Here is a 15,803-nt window from a genome sequence, read left to right on the forward strand (position 1 = left end):
AAAGACTGAACAGAAAACCAGAACTTAAAGAAACTGAACTAACAAGGAGATGAGGTGCAGGTGGGGAGATGGGTGGAGAACTCGAGAGGGGAATGAACATACAGGGAGCTGATTGGCTGAGGACACACAGGGAGCGGGGCAGGGCTGACGAGGCTAACACAGGACAGGTGTGGGGAAGACAGCAGGGCAGGGCTAACGAGTCCAAATGCAGGGCAGGTGTGGAGGAGTACATGAACACACAAATGAAACAGAACAAAAACCCAGAAAACAAACTGAATGCCATCTACACTAACCCATCCAAAACCAAACACAAACCCAGGCACACAACCCAACAAACCAATGATGCAGTGATGAACCGAGGGACTAAACAAACGTGCAAAACCAGGAGACCATACAGAACACAACATAACACCAAAAAAACACCTTAAGTCCAGGCAAGATGTGACAGGAGGGGCCGAACCCCTAGGTTGGGAACCACTGGACTAAACTAGCTAACTGTATATAAAGTAGTTGAAACTAGCTCCACCTCCAGCAGCTACAACAGTAACATGCTGCACTAACACTGATGCTTCACTATTAATAATCTAATGATGTCATATATAATAATATATCAGTCAGAGGGACCAAACCACTACTTTTACTGCAATACTTTAACTACATCAAGCTCAGAATACTTATGTACTTTTACTGCAGTAGGATTTTTCATGCAGGAGCATTTTCACATTGCTGTATTCATACTTTTACATAAGTAAAGGATCTGAATACTTCTTCCACCACTGAGTGAATCTGATATTGAAAGTATTTTTCTTACTTCCTAAAATGCTAACCCAGGCGGAGATACCACACCTCCATGTGACTGTGGGAATGACAAACATGTGGTCAGCACATGAAATAAAATGAATGAATGAGTGATCTCTTGTATTTCCTCATTGCCGTTCTTTTTGGCAAAGACCTCATCAGATGACATTGATCTCCTTGGTGATGATGAGTAATAGTAAAAAAGAATTTCTAAAAAAAATCCAATCATGAGACCTAAACAGTTATTGTAGATCACCTGACTGATTGCATGAGCTGGTGAATAATGAAACCAAAAGATAAACCCTGATCAAAAAACCAAACAGGAATTCATGCCCTTTATGGTCACGGCAGTCAGGTGGGAAAAAATTCCAGTTTAAAAACAAAGTCATGTATATAAGGCAATGATTTCACTTGAGGTCACTGTAACATCCGAGCTCCTTGAAAGGTAGGAATCTTTTGTTTCATCCAGGATTATCAGAATCTCACTATGAATGTTTCACTATAAAAAACTATATGTAATTGTTTTTTCTATTTTGTAAATGAAGAGTTTATTTCCAAAATGTAGAAATTTTGAGACTGTCAATTCAGAAACTCAGGATATTTGGATAAACTCAGACAATATGGACGTCTTATGCAAAAGGATTTATGGACAAACACAAACTTGATCAATCAAAGAGAAAGTGTTTCCAAACTTTTGACTGGTACTGAATGTGCAAAAAAAAAAAAGCAGCAAGACAAAGAAAAACATACAACATAAAATAATACATAGAATAAATATATACATGAAATAGAGAGTATTTGTAAAAGTAAATATTTTAAATATAAAATGAAAACAACACATGTAAAATTTAACAGTATATTAAAAAATATTATTAACATATTTTAGTGTAAAGTGTAAAATCATGTTAATATATTATGAATGTATGTGCACAGAAATTGTAGACATTTCATAATAAAATACTGCAACCCTTACTAGAAATTTGCTTTGAGAATTCAGTATTTGGTGTATTTCTTATTGTCTGTTTCAGGTTTTTTCTGTCAATGAACTGTACTATTAAGAAAATCATATAGAAAGCAACGTAATGAAAATGATATCTAACTGACTGAGACACAGCTTGTCACACGGAGCAGGCAGGAGTTTCCAGGATATACACATTTTGTCCCCTGAATGTTTCTTTTTCTCTTTCTTCCTCTTTTGCCACCAAAGAGATGAAGACCCACTTCTCAACTGAGATGCATCCACATGCAGTGACGTGGAAATTATGTGAGTATTTTGCAGCAGTATTGTTTTCTCTCATTTACACAAAATAGAGGTGATAAGGATCTTTTATAATTCCAAAAAAATCATTAATAATCTGAATTAAACTATCAAACTGCCCCTCTGTGATGTTTTACAGAGTGGTGGAGGCTTAAAGGTTTATAAAAGTTGGTTTTGCAATTTGATTTTATGTCTAATTATGTGCTGTGCGTGCAAATTTCACTGTCGTCAGTTTTTTTGAGCTTCCTCCTTGTCTGCGGTTTTGACCCAGGAAAGAAAGTGGCAGTGAACTTCTGCTTTTTCAGCCTTATTTCATCACTACATGATGAAATAAGGAAATATTATTTTTGACTGAATTTCACAGGAGTAGATACAGTATGTGTCACTGGAACTTTTTCATTTTTTTTTGACTCATTTGAAATAATGCCCACTGCTGTTTGAATTCAATCATTACACAGAGATCCAATCCATGTTTGTTGACACTTTACACTTTACACTTTACAGATCATTATCAATGCAACAGTTCAAGATGGACTAGCTGTTCAAAGGCTGTACAATTATTTTGGCTAATTTTAAATCACCTTGTGGCAAATGTTTTAATATCTTTAGTATGACCAAGTAGGATAATGTACATTACAGCAAAATAAAACCATTTGGTAGACACAAGATTCTTCATTCGTGGGTCACATTGTAGGGTCTTAGAGTGATAACGCACTACAAGGTGTGTCAAAATAGAAAAAAATATTTTCATTCAATCAATTAATCTGCTGATTTTTTTCTGGATCCATCAATTTAATCTATAAAATGTCAAGGCAGCATCTTCAAATGTCTTTTGAGAAACTGGAACCAGTAAAATGTTTGATGTTTCTGCTTAAAATACCAATATGATGAATCAAAATAGTCATTGCAGCTCTACAAAGAATGCCACTCAGCTTTACATTGTGGAAAATCCAGCTTTATTTCTCAGTTGCAGTAGTAGTACTGATTTCATGTTAAGGAAGAATTGCTTTTAATGGAAAGACCCATGAATTTGTTTTTCTCCTGAAAATAAAAATGGAATTAGTTATGTTTTCCATGTAATTACTACACATTACACAGTACTTTTTACAAAAATTCCAAGGAAATTATCAGCACATTACATAATCATAAAATAAAGCAACAACAAATATATGTCTGTATTAGTATTGACATTAAAACCATGTGAAATATATACATATTTTGTATATTGCACCGTCTCGTGGAATAATTGTAATTCAGGCTTTTTTTTAGTTTCTCACCACACTTTAAAACTACTTGACATGACTTTGGCTTTGTAAGTCTTGATACAAGTTCCCTGTTAATGGTGAGTAAGTGGTGTGATTTTCTCTTTGTGTGTTTCCAGCTGTTGTCAGTGTGCTGCTGCTCACATTGTACCACAGCTGCACTGCTGCTGTCAGCCTGAAGGAACATCTGGCTGATTGTCTGGAGGACAAAGACTATGACAAGCTGCTGCGGACTGTGAAGTCCGGCCTTCCACACATTAACACGTCTCATCATGTGGTTATTGTTGGAGCTGGCATGGCGGGACTGACGGCTGCAAAGTTATTGCAAGATGCAGGACACACGGTACATGTTGATACTTTAAAGCTGCTTTCATCTTTTGTTGGCCACTAGGGGGCAGAAAGATATTAAAAGACATGATATTAAATGTGAACGTGATGACAATTTTTGAGAGTCTTATGTATGACTAAGCACACATCACTTCGCATAAATTCCAAAATGCAATCTTACCAAGTGGGACGTAACATTTCCATAGCACTTTTAACATGGCACAAGTCTAAAATTCATGTTGTTACATTAACATGAAGGCTACAGCGGGTAAAACATGCACAGAGGGATGTGAAATTCCCACTTATGTGCACTGCAATTAATTGATCATTCATAATTATCATCTTATGCAAAAGGAAAACAAAAGAAAACATTATTTTCATGTCAAATCAGTAATTTTTACTTCTATGCCAACTGCATGGAGGATTTTATGAATATACTACAAAATGCTCTTGATACAGTATTATATCTTATATTATATATATATATATATATTATATGTTATATATGTAATTCCATACATACTGTATCACATAATATAACAAACCAGTTATTTATTCTTTTATTAATGTCTCATTTGACAGAAAACACCCAGTGCTAACTACTTATTTTATCTGTTAAAACAAGGTAACCATGTTAGAGGCCAGTGGTCGAGTTGGAGGGCGAGTGGAGACCTACAGGAATGACAAAGAAGGCTGGTATGCTGAACTGGGAGCCATGAGGATCCCAAGTTTTCACCTGTGAGTCAAACCATGTCTTAAATTTCGTCTGTGACTGTTTTGCAACAATTTGCTACAAAAACAGTTGTGTTCCAACCTTTAGCTATTCAAAATTTCAAAATTCAAATTTCTAAATGTAATATGAAATAAAATATATAAAAATACTTAATTTCAAGTAAAAGTATCAAATTCAAAGTCTTATCTGAGTCAAACCACTGAGAATTTTAATTGAAAAATGTGCTTAAAGTATCTAAAGTAAAACTATTCTACTTTAGACACTACTAATTTAACATCTGTCCAGGGACTACAGATGAAAAATAGCCTCTTGGATAATTCTGGTGCATTTACAGCAATGTTTATCAATGTGCACTGCCCTTGTTAAATAAACAAACAAACTCTTTATGCAAAATAGCCCTACTCCAGTGTGATATTTATTATATGTATACACAGATTTTCTGTAAAGAGTATCAATGGCCCTTGCAATTTTTCATTTTTTGATGTCTTAAAACATTGAATCAAAGAGGATTTAATGTTGCTCTTTTGACACTGTTCAAAGTGATAACAGGTATCTACAAAATGATCAAAATTGATTGATTACAAATATTTAAAAATATATAGAATACATAATCTGTAAAATCAGCATGTAAAATCTAGATGAAATGTACCCAGTAACTACAGTACTGGGGTAAAAAGGGGAATATTTCTGAACCGTGGTAGAATGGAAGTATAAAGTAGCATAAATTAGATGTACAAATATTTCATAATTGCACTTAAGTATAGTACCTGAATACATTTTACATTCCATCATTGGCCATAACTAAATAGAGAAACTCAATCATCAACAAGAGAAAATCCAACACTCTTTCATATATAATGCTTTGGAGGTGCACAGTGCAGAAGTGCCACACCAATAAATTCTTATAAGTGATAGCTAAATATGAATAAGTGATGCACAAACAGTCTTCCAATCTACTTACTAATGTGTCTTTTAGATAACTAAAACTAGACGCCATCCTTTAGTGTCTTGCTCAAGCAGCTGTTTTACAAAAGTAACGTTCACTGTCCTAGCTCACATCTTCCAAACTTCAGGGATTTTCCAGTCACAAGTTATTATTTTGTTTCTTAACAGCATCGTCCGCTGGTTTGCTAAAGAGCTGGGGGTCGAGCTGAAGAAATTTGTTATGGAAGACATGAACACTTTTTACCTGGTCAACGGGGTGCGGAAGCGAACAGACGCTGTGAAAGCAAACCCTGACATCCTGAAGTATCAACTGCCAGAAACCGAGAGGGGGAAGTCAGCCGATCAGCTGCTACAGCAAGCTTTGAAGAAGGTGTGAAAGGATGGAGAAATATTTCTATGTATACTAGGAGTGTCTGATACCAGTAGGAGATGAAAGACTATATCCAAAGCACACATTTATTCCTGCCTGTTTGTGTTTTTGAGTTTTGACTTTATTGATACTGTACATCCCTCTAACTGTCACCCTTTCTCTCTTCCCAGGGCTGAAAGCAATTTTTCTGTGTGTGCGTTTTATTAGATTATTATTATACACAGCAAGTTTCGAGTAAGCATTAATTTGGGAATTTGGAGGTCAAAAGTCATTTTGTCTTCTAGGTTAAAACTCACCAAAATTTGTCCGAAAGGTTTTTTTTAGATGTTTAGAAGACACAGCAGCATTAAAAGCATTTATCCTACATACAAGTTGGAATATAATAAATGAAAAGTTCTTTAATGAACAATTAAATTTGTAACCTAGGTGTAAAAGAAAAAATCAACCAAATTTAGCCTAGTTTTAACCCAGACGTCTAGACATGTTTTGACCTGCAAATCACCAATTCAATGCTTAATTAGTTACTTTATTTCCTGCATTGCCGTAAGCATCTATACAACACAGTATAACTAAAAGAACGTGTCTCAAATCCCAAATCTTCAACAAACACATTTCAAAACTCAGTTTCGGGCCTAAACAGACCTATGAAATTAGGTGTAGGTAATGTGTGAGTGGGTGTTTTCATGTAAATTATATTTTCTTTAGGTGAAAGATGAAGTGGAGGCACACGGCTGCAGAGCGGCATTGAAGAAATATGACCGCTATTCATTGAAGGTAAAGCACAATATGATATCATTAAATCCTATAAAGAAGTCTTGAAACACAAGACTGTGTGATGTAGAAAGTAATTGTAAAAACGGTGTTCCTAAAACAACAAATTGGATTGTTTGTGAGAGTATATCAAATTCTACAGAGCATTTAAAGGTTAACTAATGTAAATTTTGAAAATGTTTAAGATTTGTTATGAATGAGGAATAGAGCACTGAAAGTATAAAATAATAATGTTTTGTTTAACAGGAATATCTGAAAGAAGAAAGTGGTTTGAGTGCAGAAGCGGTGAGGATGATCGGAGACTTACTCAATGAACAGAGCCTAATGCACCTGGCTCTGACTGAGGTGATCTACATCGAGAGTGACGTCAGCGACAGCACCACGTAAGATTACCTGATTTAATGCATTTTTGCATTTACATTTGGCCCTAAAGATGTTATAAAATAAGTCCTTTAGTTTAAAATCAGGGCATGCTTGACAAGATCTAGTTCGTACGAAGCATTATCCAACCACATATTAACGCAAAAATGTTTATGGACATGCTCGCATGTGGGATTAAAAGTGCGAAACAAAATAAATAATTTATAGGACAGGTTCAAAATTTCTGTCTTAAAACAACAGTCAGGAGCCCAAATGAACATTGAAACATGTTTTCTTGCTGTAATCATTCCTCCTGTTCATACTGACCGTTAGAAGATCCCTTCATAATGCACTTACAATGGAAGTGATGGGGGACAAAATCCACAGTCCTCCTTCTGTGCAAAAATGTATTTAAAAGTTTATCTGAAGCTGATATGAAGCTTCAGCGTCCAAATGAGACAAATCAAGTAGATATCTTTCAGCGTTACAGTCTTTTTAATGCCAAAGGCACTCTTTTTGTTACTATACTTCCACCGCAGCTCAACAGGGAAACACTGTCCGAGGAAACACAAGGACGGAATTTAATGCTAAAAAGCCTGTAAATGTACCTTTCTTATCTCTGCACACCTGACAAACCACACAGCATTCTTTATGATTGTGTTGTTTTAAAAAGTTACAGAAATTGTTGGACACAGTCCCCAGAATTTCAATGTCAGACAGCTTGGGGAAAGGGTTTTCAGGAGATCCAAAAAGCACCTTATTTGATGTATTTGAATGCCTCTATTGAGTCAGTTTTGAAAAGGATTCAAAAAGGATCATAACTTTTCCACATTCCCAGCTAAACCACTTTTGCACACAAGCTATAGTTACCCTCTTTGACAGAGCTGTGTGATTTCTCAGATGCTGCGCCTTGGAGACTTAAAAGTACCATCAGTTGCCAGTTTTACTGATTTGCTTTTCTGAATCTTTTATGGGTTTATTAATTCAGCTTTATTGGAACAAAGTGAAACAGTGGCAGGCAGGTCTATCTTTAGCTCTGCTTTACTTCATTGTTGTGTTGAATGCTTGATGCTTTAACAACCTGCATATACAGAGTTTCTGCAGAGTTCACCAAGACTTCTTAAGACCATTTTAATAGAATGCAGTTTAATACCTTTTTCACTTTGGTCATACAGGCTTAAGTATAAAAGTATAGTGGAGAACTAGTACAGACAATATGGCCTAGAATCATGTATTATCAAATCACAATTCTTAGCACATTCCAGCAGTATGTTACAATAATTCCCAATGAGATGATTAATAAATGAATGTGACCCAGACCCAGAAAAACAGCAGAAAATATATGAATGGATTAAACAGTGAAAAAATATGAATTCATTTAGATTAATTTAAGTTTATAATTTTAGTTTATAGGTGTATAACATTTGCCTGCCAGCAATCTGAGACAAAACATTTTATAACTTACATTACAGTCTAAAGCAACCAATGAAATTCATTACTTTTCAGACTTTTTGATACCTTCTAAGGATTTCTTTTTTTGAGAAAGCTAAAGCCAATGCTTTTTGAGACTTTTAAAGACCTACATTTTTACTTTTTATTGCACCCTTGTGATGTCTGCCAGGGAACAATCAAAGCAGCTGGCTGGGATATCATAAATTAAATGCTGTAGTTGCTGTAGATTCATGCTGAATGAAAGTGAATGACCATAGGTAGAATCTGCTGAATGGTTCATCTAATAGTATTAACACTACAAAATACATACAAACAACACACGGTAAACATTTATGATCATTTTAATGAGAATAAAAATATGTCTTTTTGTTTTGAAGGTATGATGAAGTGACTGGTGGGTCAGATCTTCTCCCGAAAGCTTTTCTTACTGTCCTCGATGTCCCCATCCTCTTCAACTCCAAAGTCAAACACATCAGGCAGTCACATAAAGGTGTAATCGTGTCGTACCAGACAGACAACCAGTCCTCTCTGACGGACCTTCCTGCTGACGTTGTTCTGGTAACAACCACAGCCAAAGCAGCCCTCTTCATAGACTTTGATCCACCTCTCTCCATCAGAAAGATGGAGGCCCTGAGGGCAGTCCACTATGAAAGCTCCACTAAAATCCTCCTCACCTTCAGGAAGAAGTTCTGGGAGGAGGATGGCATCAAAGGAGGCAAGAGCATCACCGATGGGTCCACTCGTTACATCTACTACCCCAGCCACGATTTCCCGAGAAATGAGACCATTGGCATCCTCCTGGCGTCTTACACTTGGTCTGATGACTCCCTCCTCTTCCTAGGTGCGAGCGATGAAGAGCTGAAAGAACTGGCTCTGAGAGATTTGGCAAAGATCCACGGCAAGCCCATCAGGTCTCTCAGGTCTCTCTGCACGGGAGTCGTAGTGAAGAAGTGGAGCCTTGATCCTTACAGCTTGGGTGCCTTCGCTCTCTTCACACCCTACCAACACTTGGAGTACGCTAAGGAGCTCTTCAGGAGGGAGGGCAGGGTGCACTTTGCTGGCGAACACACAGCCTTCCCTCACGCTTGGATCGAGACATCTATGAAATCTGCAATCAGAGCCGCTAAAAACATTAACAAAGAGGCGCACAAAGAGTCAGCTAGAACTCAACACCGAGATGAGCTGTAGGGTCATAAATCTGTATTTCAGGGCCACTGGTATTATAGTGGTGACAAAATGATAGAATCACATCTGTGATTCAGAATGTAGGAGCTTGCATGAGTACTGTTGGACTCATGATGGACAGATTAAAGACTCAAGACTCAAAATTGATGTAGCAGAACCAGAGATATTCTGTGTCTTCATTCTATGCATCCATCCACACCCCCAGATTATTGTTCCTTATACTACTTTTTATTCACAGACTCACTTGTGTGCCAGCGTTACTCATAACTGTCTCTAATAATCAACTTCCATTGTCAATGTTCAGACAATAAACTATAAAATCTCAGCAGAAACAGAAAAAGCTTGTTGTTTATGTCATGGTTATTTCTGTCTGCCATATTCACTAGGTGCACAATAACAAGAACTACCACTAACTTTTCCTAACTTTTTTTGTACATTTTTCAACTCATGCAAATAATAAGAAGTGTTCAAGCAGACTAAGACTCATTGATATCAATTAAGACAGCCTTCTGCTGCTAAAGCATGTCCTGTATGACTGCCTCTTCAATAAATCTATGGTTAAATTGCTCTCAGATTATTAACAGGCAAGAAGTGCTCTATGATTTTTGTCAGTCTATACAACAATTTTAAATGCAGCTTTGACATTTTCAAACCTGGTGTTTAGAGGTCATTACATAAGTTGACTTGTGTCTGCCTGCCACCGTGGTGTAAACATTTAACACTTTTCTGTCACACATGATCAGCCGAGGGACACATAGCTTTATTTGTTGCATCTGTCAGGATCTTTCACCTTTTCAGAAGCCACTCAGTCCACATGCAAACTTCGGCAAAACATGCTAATATCATCCAATAAATCATAATATTCACAAAACCACAACAAATGGCTTATATTTTGATCTTAATATTTTATTGCATTATTAAGCGTGTGTATGTAGCAACAGACAGTTCATAATAGTGAACATGCATGATAGATGGTAAATACAGAGAGAGCAGGCAAATGAGGAAACAGATCAGAAAGTTAAGAGCCATTTTCCAAAACATTCATACAGAGCCCTGCAAATCTCATTTGTGTGTACAAATTTGTGCTCTTCAATTAGTTAATTTGTCTTCTCATTTTAGCTCACTTGTTTGCTCAGATTAGTAGTTTGTGTCATTTCTATGCTTAAATTAGAAATTTGTGCTCTAAAATTTGTGCGCCTGAATTACTTAATTTGTGTGCACTAATTAGTAATTAATGTCCTTGTCCTCTCAAGACTCTTTTGTTATACGTCTCAGCAATTCTGGCCAATAGGCAGAGATAATTGTCAGGCAATGGACAATTGATCAATATGAGAATATTAGTTTTAATATGGGTTAATTACATTACTGACAAACATTGATATACTAAAGATTTTGCATGTTAAATGGCATTGTTTTTGGGTCACGAAAATCACAACAAAACTCTAAGACTGTTGTATATGCAGATAATATAATGTGCTGTTTTTTCTTGTTTTATCCACTGACGTCAAATCTAACTTTCTCTGCCACAACTTGCCATAACAAGCTCTAATTTACTGTCTGCAGTCCTACTATAGGGAAATTTACTAGGGAATTGACTTTGCTCGAATCCAATCCAGCCCTCGTCTTGACTATTTGCTCTAATGGCAACACATCAGTTTTCCTGCTCTGTGTAGAAAGAGCAGAGGTATCACCAGACTGCTGGGCAGATTAAACCAGATTACAGATATCATCACCACACATCTGTCACTGTGGTTCAGCAGTGAGGAGGGATTCACAGCAAAAGCAAAGAGCCCCAGGAACCACAACCACAGCACCACCATTATGGCTGTGATGGTGTGGAAAGCCCTCTGCTTTGATTGGTCAACCTTCTCTTTCTCCCCACCCACCTCCCCTGGCCTGGGACGAATCAGAACACAGAGAACAGAAAGGCTGCAGAAAGTGATGACAATTATAAAGAAAGCCAAAAGGCAGAAAAATTGAATGATGGGTAAATTAGGGTAACACAAAACTGATATGCCCATCCATCCAAAGCACAGCAGCCAAGCACACCCAATGCTGATGTTTCTGATCCTGACCCCGCCTGTCTTTTTCAGGCCCAGGTAGATGATGGGGTGAACGACAGCCAGGTAGCGCTCCAAACAGGTCAGACAGTGAAAGGACAATTCTCCAGGAAAAACAATGGAGGATGCATAAGACCCCACTGTCATCACCTCTAGGTGATCAGTGAACGCGCCATACAGGTAGAGGACATGCGACAACACAGAGGTCAGCCCAATGGCAGCCATGTTGTAGGTGAAGATGTCAGAGTGGGTCGTTGTTGTGAAGGAGCGCTGCTGCCGCCATTGTTGGTGACCAAAGTAGAGGACGAGGATGTAGAGAGGGAGGAGAAGGAGGGTTTTGGTGACTCCAAAAGCTATCAAGGTGTGCAGTACAGCTCTAGAGTCAAAGCAGTAGTATGAAAAACCAAGGGAGGAGTTGGAGGAGGAAGAAGAGTTGACTGACATATCTGTTTAGTAGCCTGAGGTGGAGAAAAGAAAAGAAGACAAGTTGAAACCAAGACAATGTCGAAATACTGAAAAAAGTTTATATTTTCTTCATTTTCAATCTGAAACACAACAATGTATTATTTATTTAGCCACTGCACATAATTCTTGTCTATGACAACATTGACTCTGTGTATGACAGTATCAGTGATTGATTTCTGTGAAATTTTGTAGACATTCATGTTCCCCAGAGGATGAATCCTGCTGACTTTTGTGAGCACCTGATTTTTTCCTGTAACACCACCAGCACGTTTACACTTGTGTTTCAGAAAGAAATACATCAACGTTGCAATGAAACTTAATAAAAATATTCAAGTTCCTCAGAGGATACATTCAAATGACTTCTGTGAGGCTCTGACTTTTCATCCTGGTGTTGGACGGATTGGCATGAAATTTGGTACAGACATTCATGATTCCCAGACGATGAATCCTACTGACTTTGGTGATCCTCTGATTTTTTCTGTAGCAGCACCATGAGGTTGATTTTTTAGTTCTTTCTTGAAATATAAAAACAACTATTTACACATTCATGTTCCACAAAGGATGAATTGTAATAACTGCAATGAGTTTTTCATATAACACCATCATCAGGTCAAAATTTAATTTAGTGCAATTCTTTGCTTGAAAAACTAATAACCTTCCCAATATGAACACTGTAGACTCATAATATATATATATATATATATATATATATATATATATATATATATATATATATATAATTATATTCTTATGTATATTGTTTTTTATAAGACAGAATTGGTGAATTTAAACCCTAAGTTATTATGAAGACGGCGGTTATTATGGTTGAAAAGGCACAAAAAGGATGCATATACAAACTTATTGATAGAAAGTTCCTTCTAGAGATGAAAGGTCATAAAAATTACATTTGAGATTTATTTGCACTTAAAATGTATTTTCAGAACCACCAAACTTATTTAATGCAGTATCAATTCAACATCACCACGAACTACTGTAACTACAGAATTACCGTAAATCAACAACTAACTATCAAAGCAAAGTTAAATATTCGACTGAGATATGTCATAGATACATCTTACTAACAATATTGTGTGTATATTGTGTGGAGACATTCAAAAGCCTGAAATATGAACAGTGTTAATTCAAACAAGGAATGGATGTTTTTTTATTTTTTGTTTTTTGTTGTTGTCTCCAGTCTAACTTAGTTAATATCTTGTAATTTTAGCTTGGAAAATAACTGCAGTGGAAATAAGAGACAAAATTAAAATCACCAACATTTTTATAAACATCAACACAGTGTTTGACAATGTTCATGTAAATGAAAGCTTTAGGCCAATGTCTTTTAAAAAATATGAACTGAAAACTATGAAGTTGTTTAAGAACACCCACCTTGTTAGCAGTGTTTGCTCTCCGGCGTCTCCAAACACACTGACTGCTGTTCACACATAATGCTCCAAATATACATAAACAATTCTGTATGTCAATGATGCTCATTTGTCAGAGAGACAGGAGGCAGCAGTACCGTGGGGTTGTTTGCATGTTACACTACAAGTAAAAGCAGATTTTCAACTACTCAATTATACTGCAAGTCGCAGCAGGCAAATTTTCTTTCCACATTAGACACAGTTTACCTCATGAGGCAGCTGGATTTGCAAGATCACAAGAGAATCCATCTTGTCAGGCTTGTCAGGCACTGGTGTCAGAACCACCGGTGGTTCAGACCAATCAGCGGCCTGTTTCCAAAGACAACTTCTCAGATGGTTCTGTGTTGCTTTTGCCTCTAATGTTTACTTTTGTAATTATGAGTTAATGTTATAATAATGATTTAGTTATTGTTTTGTTTACTCCTTGTCACGTTTTTTTATTTGTTTGGGGTCATTTCATTTGGTTTTTTGTTTTTCTGTGTATTTTTTTTGTATGCAACACCCAATCGCTGGTCCATTTTGAAAATGAGATCATGCATCTCAAGAGGCTTTCCCTGTAAACAATAAAATGTATTCAAAGTTACATAATGGGGGAGATCTGTGGGTATTCTGTTAATAAAACCTCAAATATTTAATGTCTGAATGATGTCAACAGTGATGTTAATATATTACTATTTCCATAAATGTAGTTATCATTCATTTTCTCTGATAAATAAAGGTTGACAGGATTCAAATGACCTGCAAAGAAAGGCTGGTGTTTATGCAAATGAAAGAGTGCCCTGCAGACTGTGTGTACACAGGTGTGTTACTTTATTTTTTTTACATCTCAGACAGCAGTTTGGTGGAAATTTTCTGTCAGCTGCTTGATAATTACTGTAAATACAAATTATTTTAGTGTGTGTGACCCCAGCCAACTGTGAATGAAATGAGTAGCATTGTTAATGATGGAGCCATGCTTTATTTGTTAAATGAGTCACTGCAGTATTGACTGTACCTGCATACACATGTACACGCATATGAATACATTCTGAGGACATGCAAAAATAATATGTGAAAACATGTTGGTATTGATATTAATATTAAAAACACAGAGGTGTTGATAGTTTTAAGTTCACACATTGTTCAAATGTTCAGACATTCATCGAGACCTTTTGAGATTTTTGTCAATACCTTTTCCAAACTTTATTTTCATATGGGTTTCCTCCCATTACATACATATGTACACATTATAAAACTACATGTATAAATGACAGTGAAGCAGACTAGGCAACAATTCATCAGTAGGATGCAAGCCTGGCTTCAATGAAAGCCACTAAATCAAATAAATAACATGAAATAAACTTGCACACATAAGTTGTTTATTCAACATTTCATTCTATATTTGTATTCATATCTATGGATCTACAGTGTATATACTTCACAGAAAATGAAAGGTCCAAAACAAACCATTTACGTATTTAAAAAAAATAAATGCAGACAAGAGAATGAGTTTAAACCACAACTTATATATGCATATATTCTGGTTTTGCACTTAGTATTAAGAGATGAAACTGGAAGACAATCTTTTGGAGACTATAATAAATGCCTCAAAATAACCACAATTTAAGTGAGAAATAGTCTGTGAAACAGAGAGTGATGTCTATCAACTGAGACTTGCAGACTTCATCACAGAGTTATCAAAATAAAAAGAACAAAGCCAATAATTGAGCCTTGAGGCACACAGGGCTCAATCACAGGCAGATAGCAAAGCTCAATGAGTGGTTATCTAAAGGTTAAGAAAGAGACACTGGGCCATCAGTTAGCAGCACAAATGTACAAAAGAAAAATGCAATCTTGACAATCTTAAATGTATTAAATATTTTTGAGTAAGTAATAGGTTTGCTTGCCAGGCAACACATTCTTCTTCATTCATCCTGACACTTTTCAGCACGTTATTTCTCCACAAACATGGATTAGTTGGCATGATTTGGCTCAAACCCACCCAAACTTTACTTTAGTGTCATCCTTAAATCTATAAATGCCATTCTAACTTTAAATGGATCACCAGACCTTGTAAAAGAAATCAAAATAGCTCATTTAAACCAATAAAATTCCATTTCTGAGACTTTCTCAGGCTTCAAAATAGGACTTCATAATTGGCTTCAGCATAAAAATGCAGTCCTATATTGGTCACTCTTCATATACAAATTATAGACTTTTCTATACTCTTCATACATAATGTAATATAATATTATACCTCCTCTCACTCAAAAACTTAAAATCTACTGCAAGTGACAGGACCTTTTGAACTTTGACCTTTTTAATTCTGTTTCACTTCCATGGCTCACTCAGTAGTCCAGCCATCATCCTGCTTATCTAGCTCCACTAGTCTTACAAATACTTATATCAGCATC

General features: G+C 36.3%; 1 protein-coding gene across 1 annotated transcript; it reads left to right on the top strand.

Moving 5' to 3' along the window:
- The first annotated feature begins 1,159 nt into the window (after positions 1 to 1,159).
- Positions 1,160 to 9,927, top strand: LOC121889626 (L-amino-acid oxidase-like). The gene is made up of 8 exons (XM_042401733.1): positions 1,160 to 1,243; positions 2,006 to 2,062; positions 3,438 to 3,661; positions 4,271 to 4,383; positions 5,492 to 5,693; positions 6,399 to 6,467; positions 6,711 to 6,847; positions 8,654 to 9,927. Exons 2-8 carry the CDS (start codon positions 2,008 to 2,010, stop codon positions 9,462 to 9,464), a joined length of 1,611 nt encoding a protein of 536 aa, XP_042257667.1. The 5' UTR covers positions 1,160 to 1,243; positions 2,006 to 2,007; the 3' UTR covers positions 9,465 to 9,927.
- Positions 9,928 to 15,803: the final 5,876 nt, after the last annotated feature.

This window comes from Thunnus maccoyii, chromosome 22 (assembly GCF_910596095.1).
Source record: "Thunnus maccoyii chromosome 22, fThuMac1.1, whole genome shotgun sequence".
Taxonomy (NCBI): Eukaryota; Metazoa; Chordata; class Actinopteri; order Scombriformes; family Scombridae; genus Thunnus; species Thunnus maccoyii.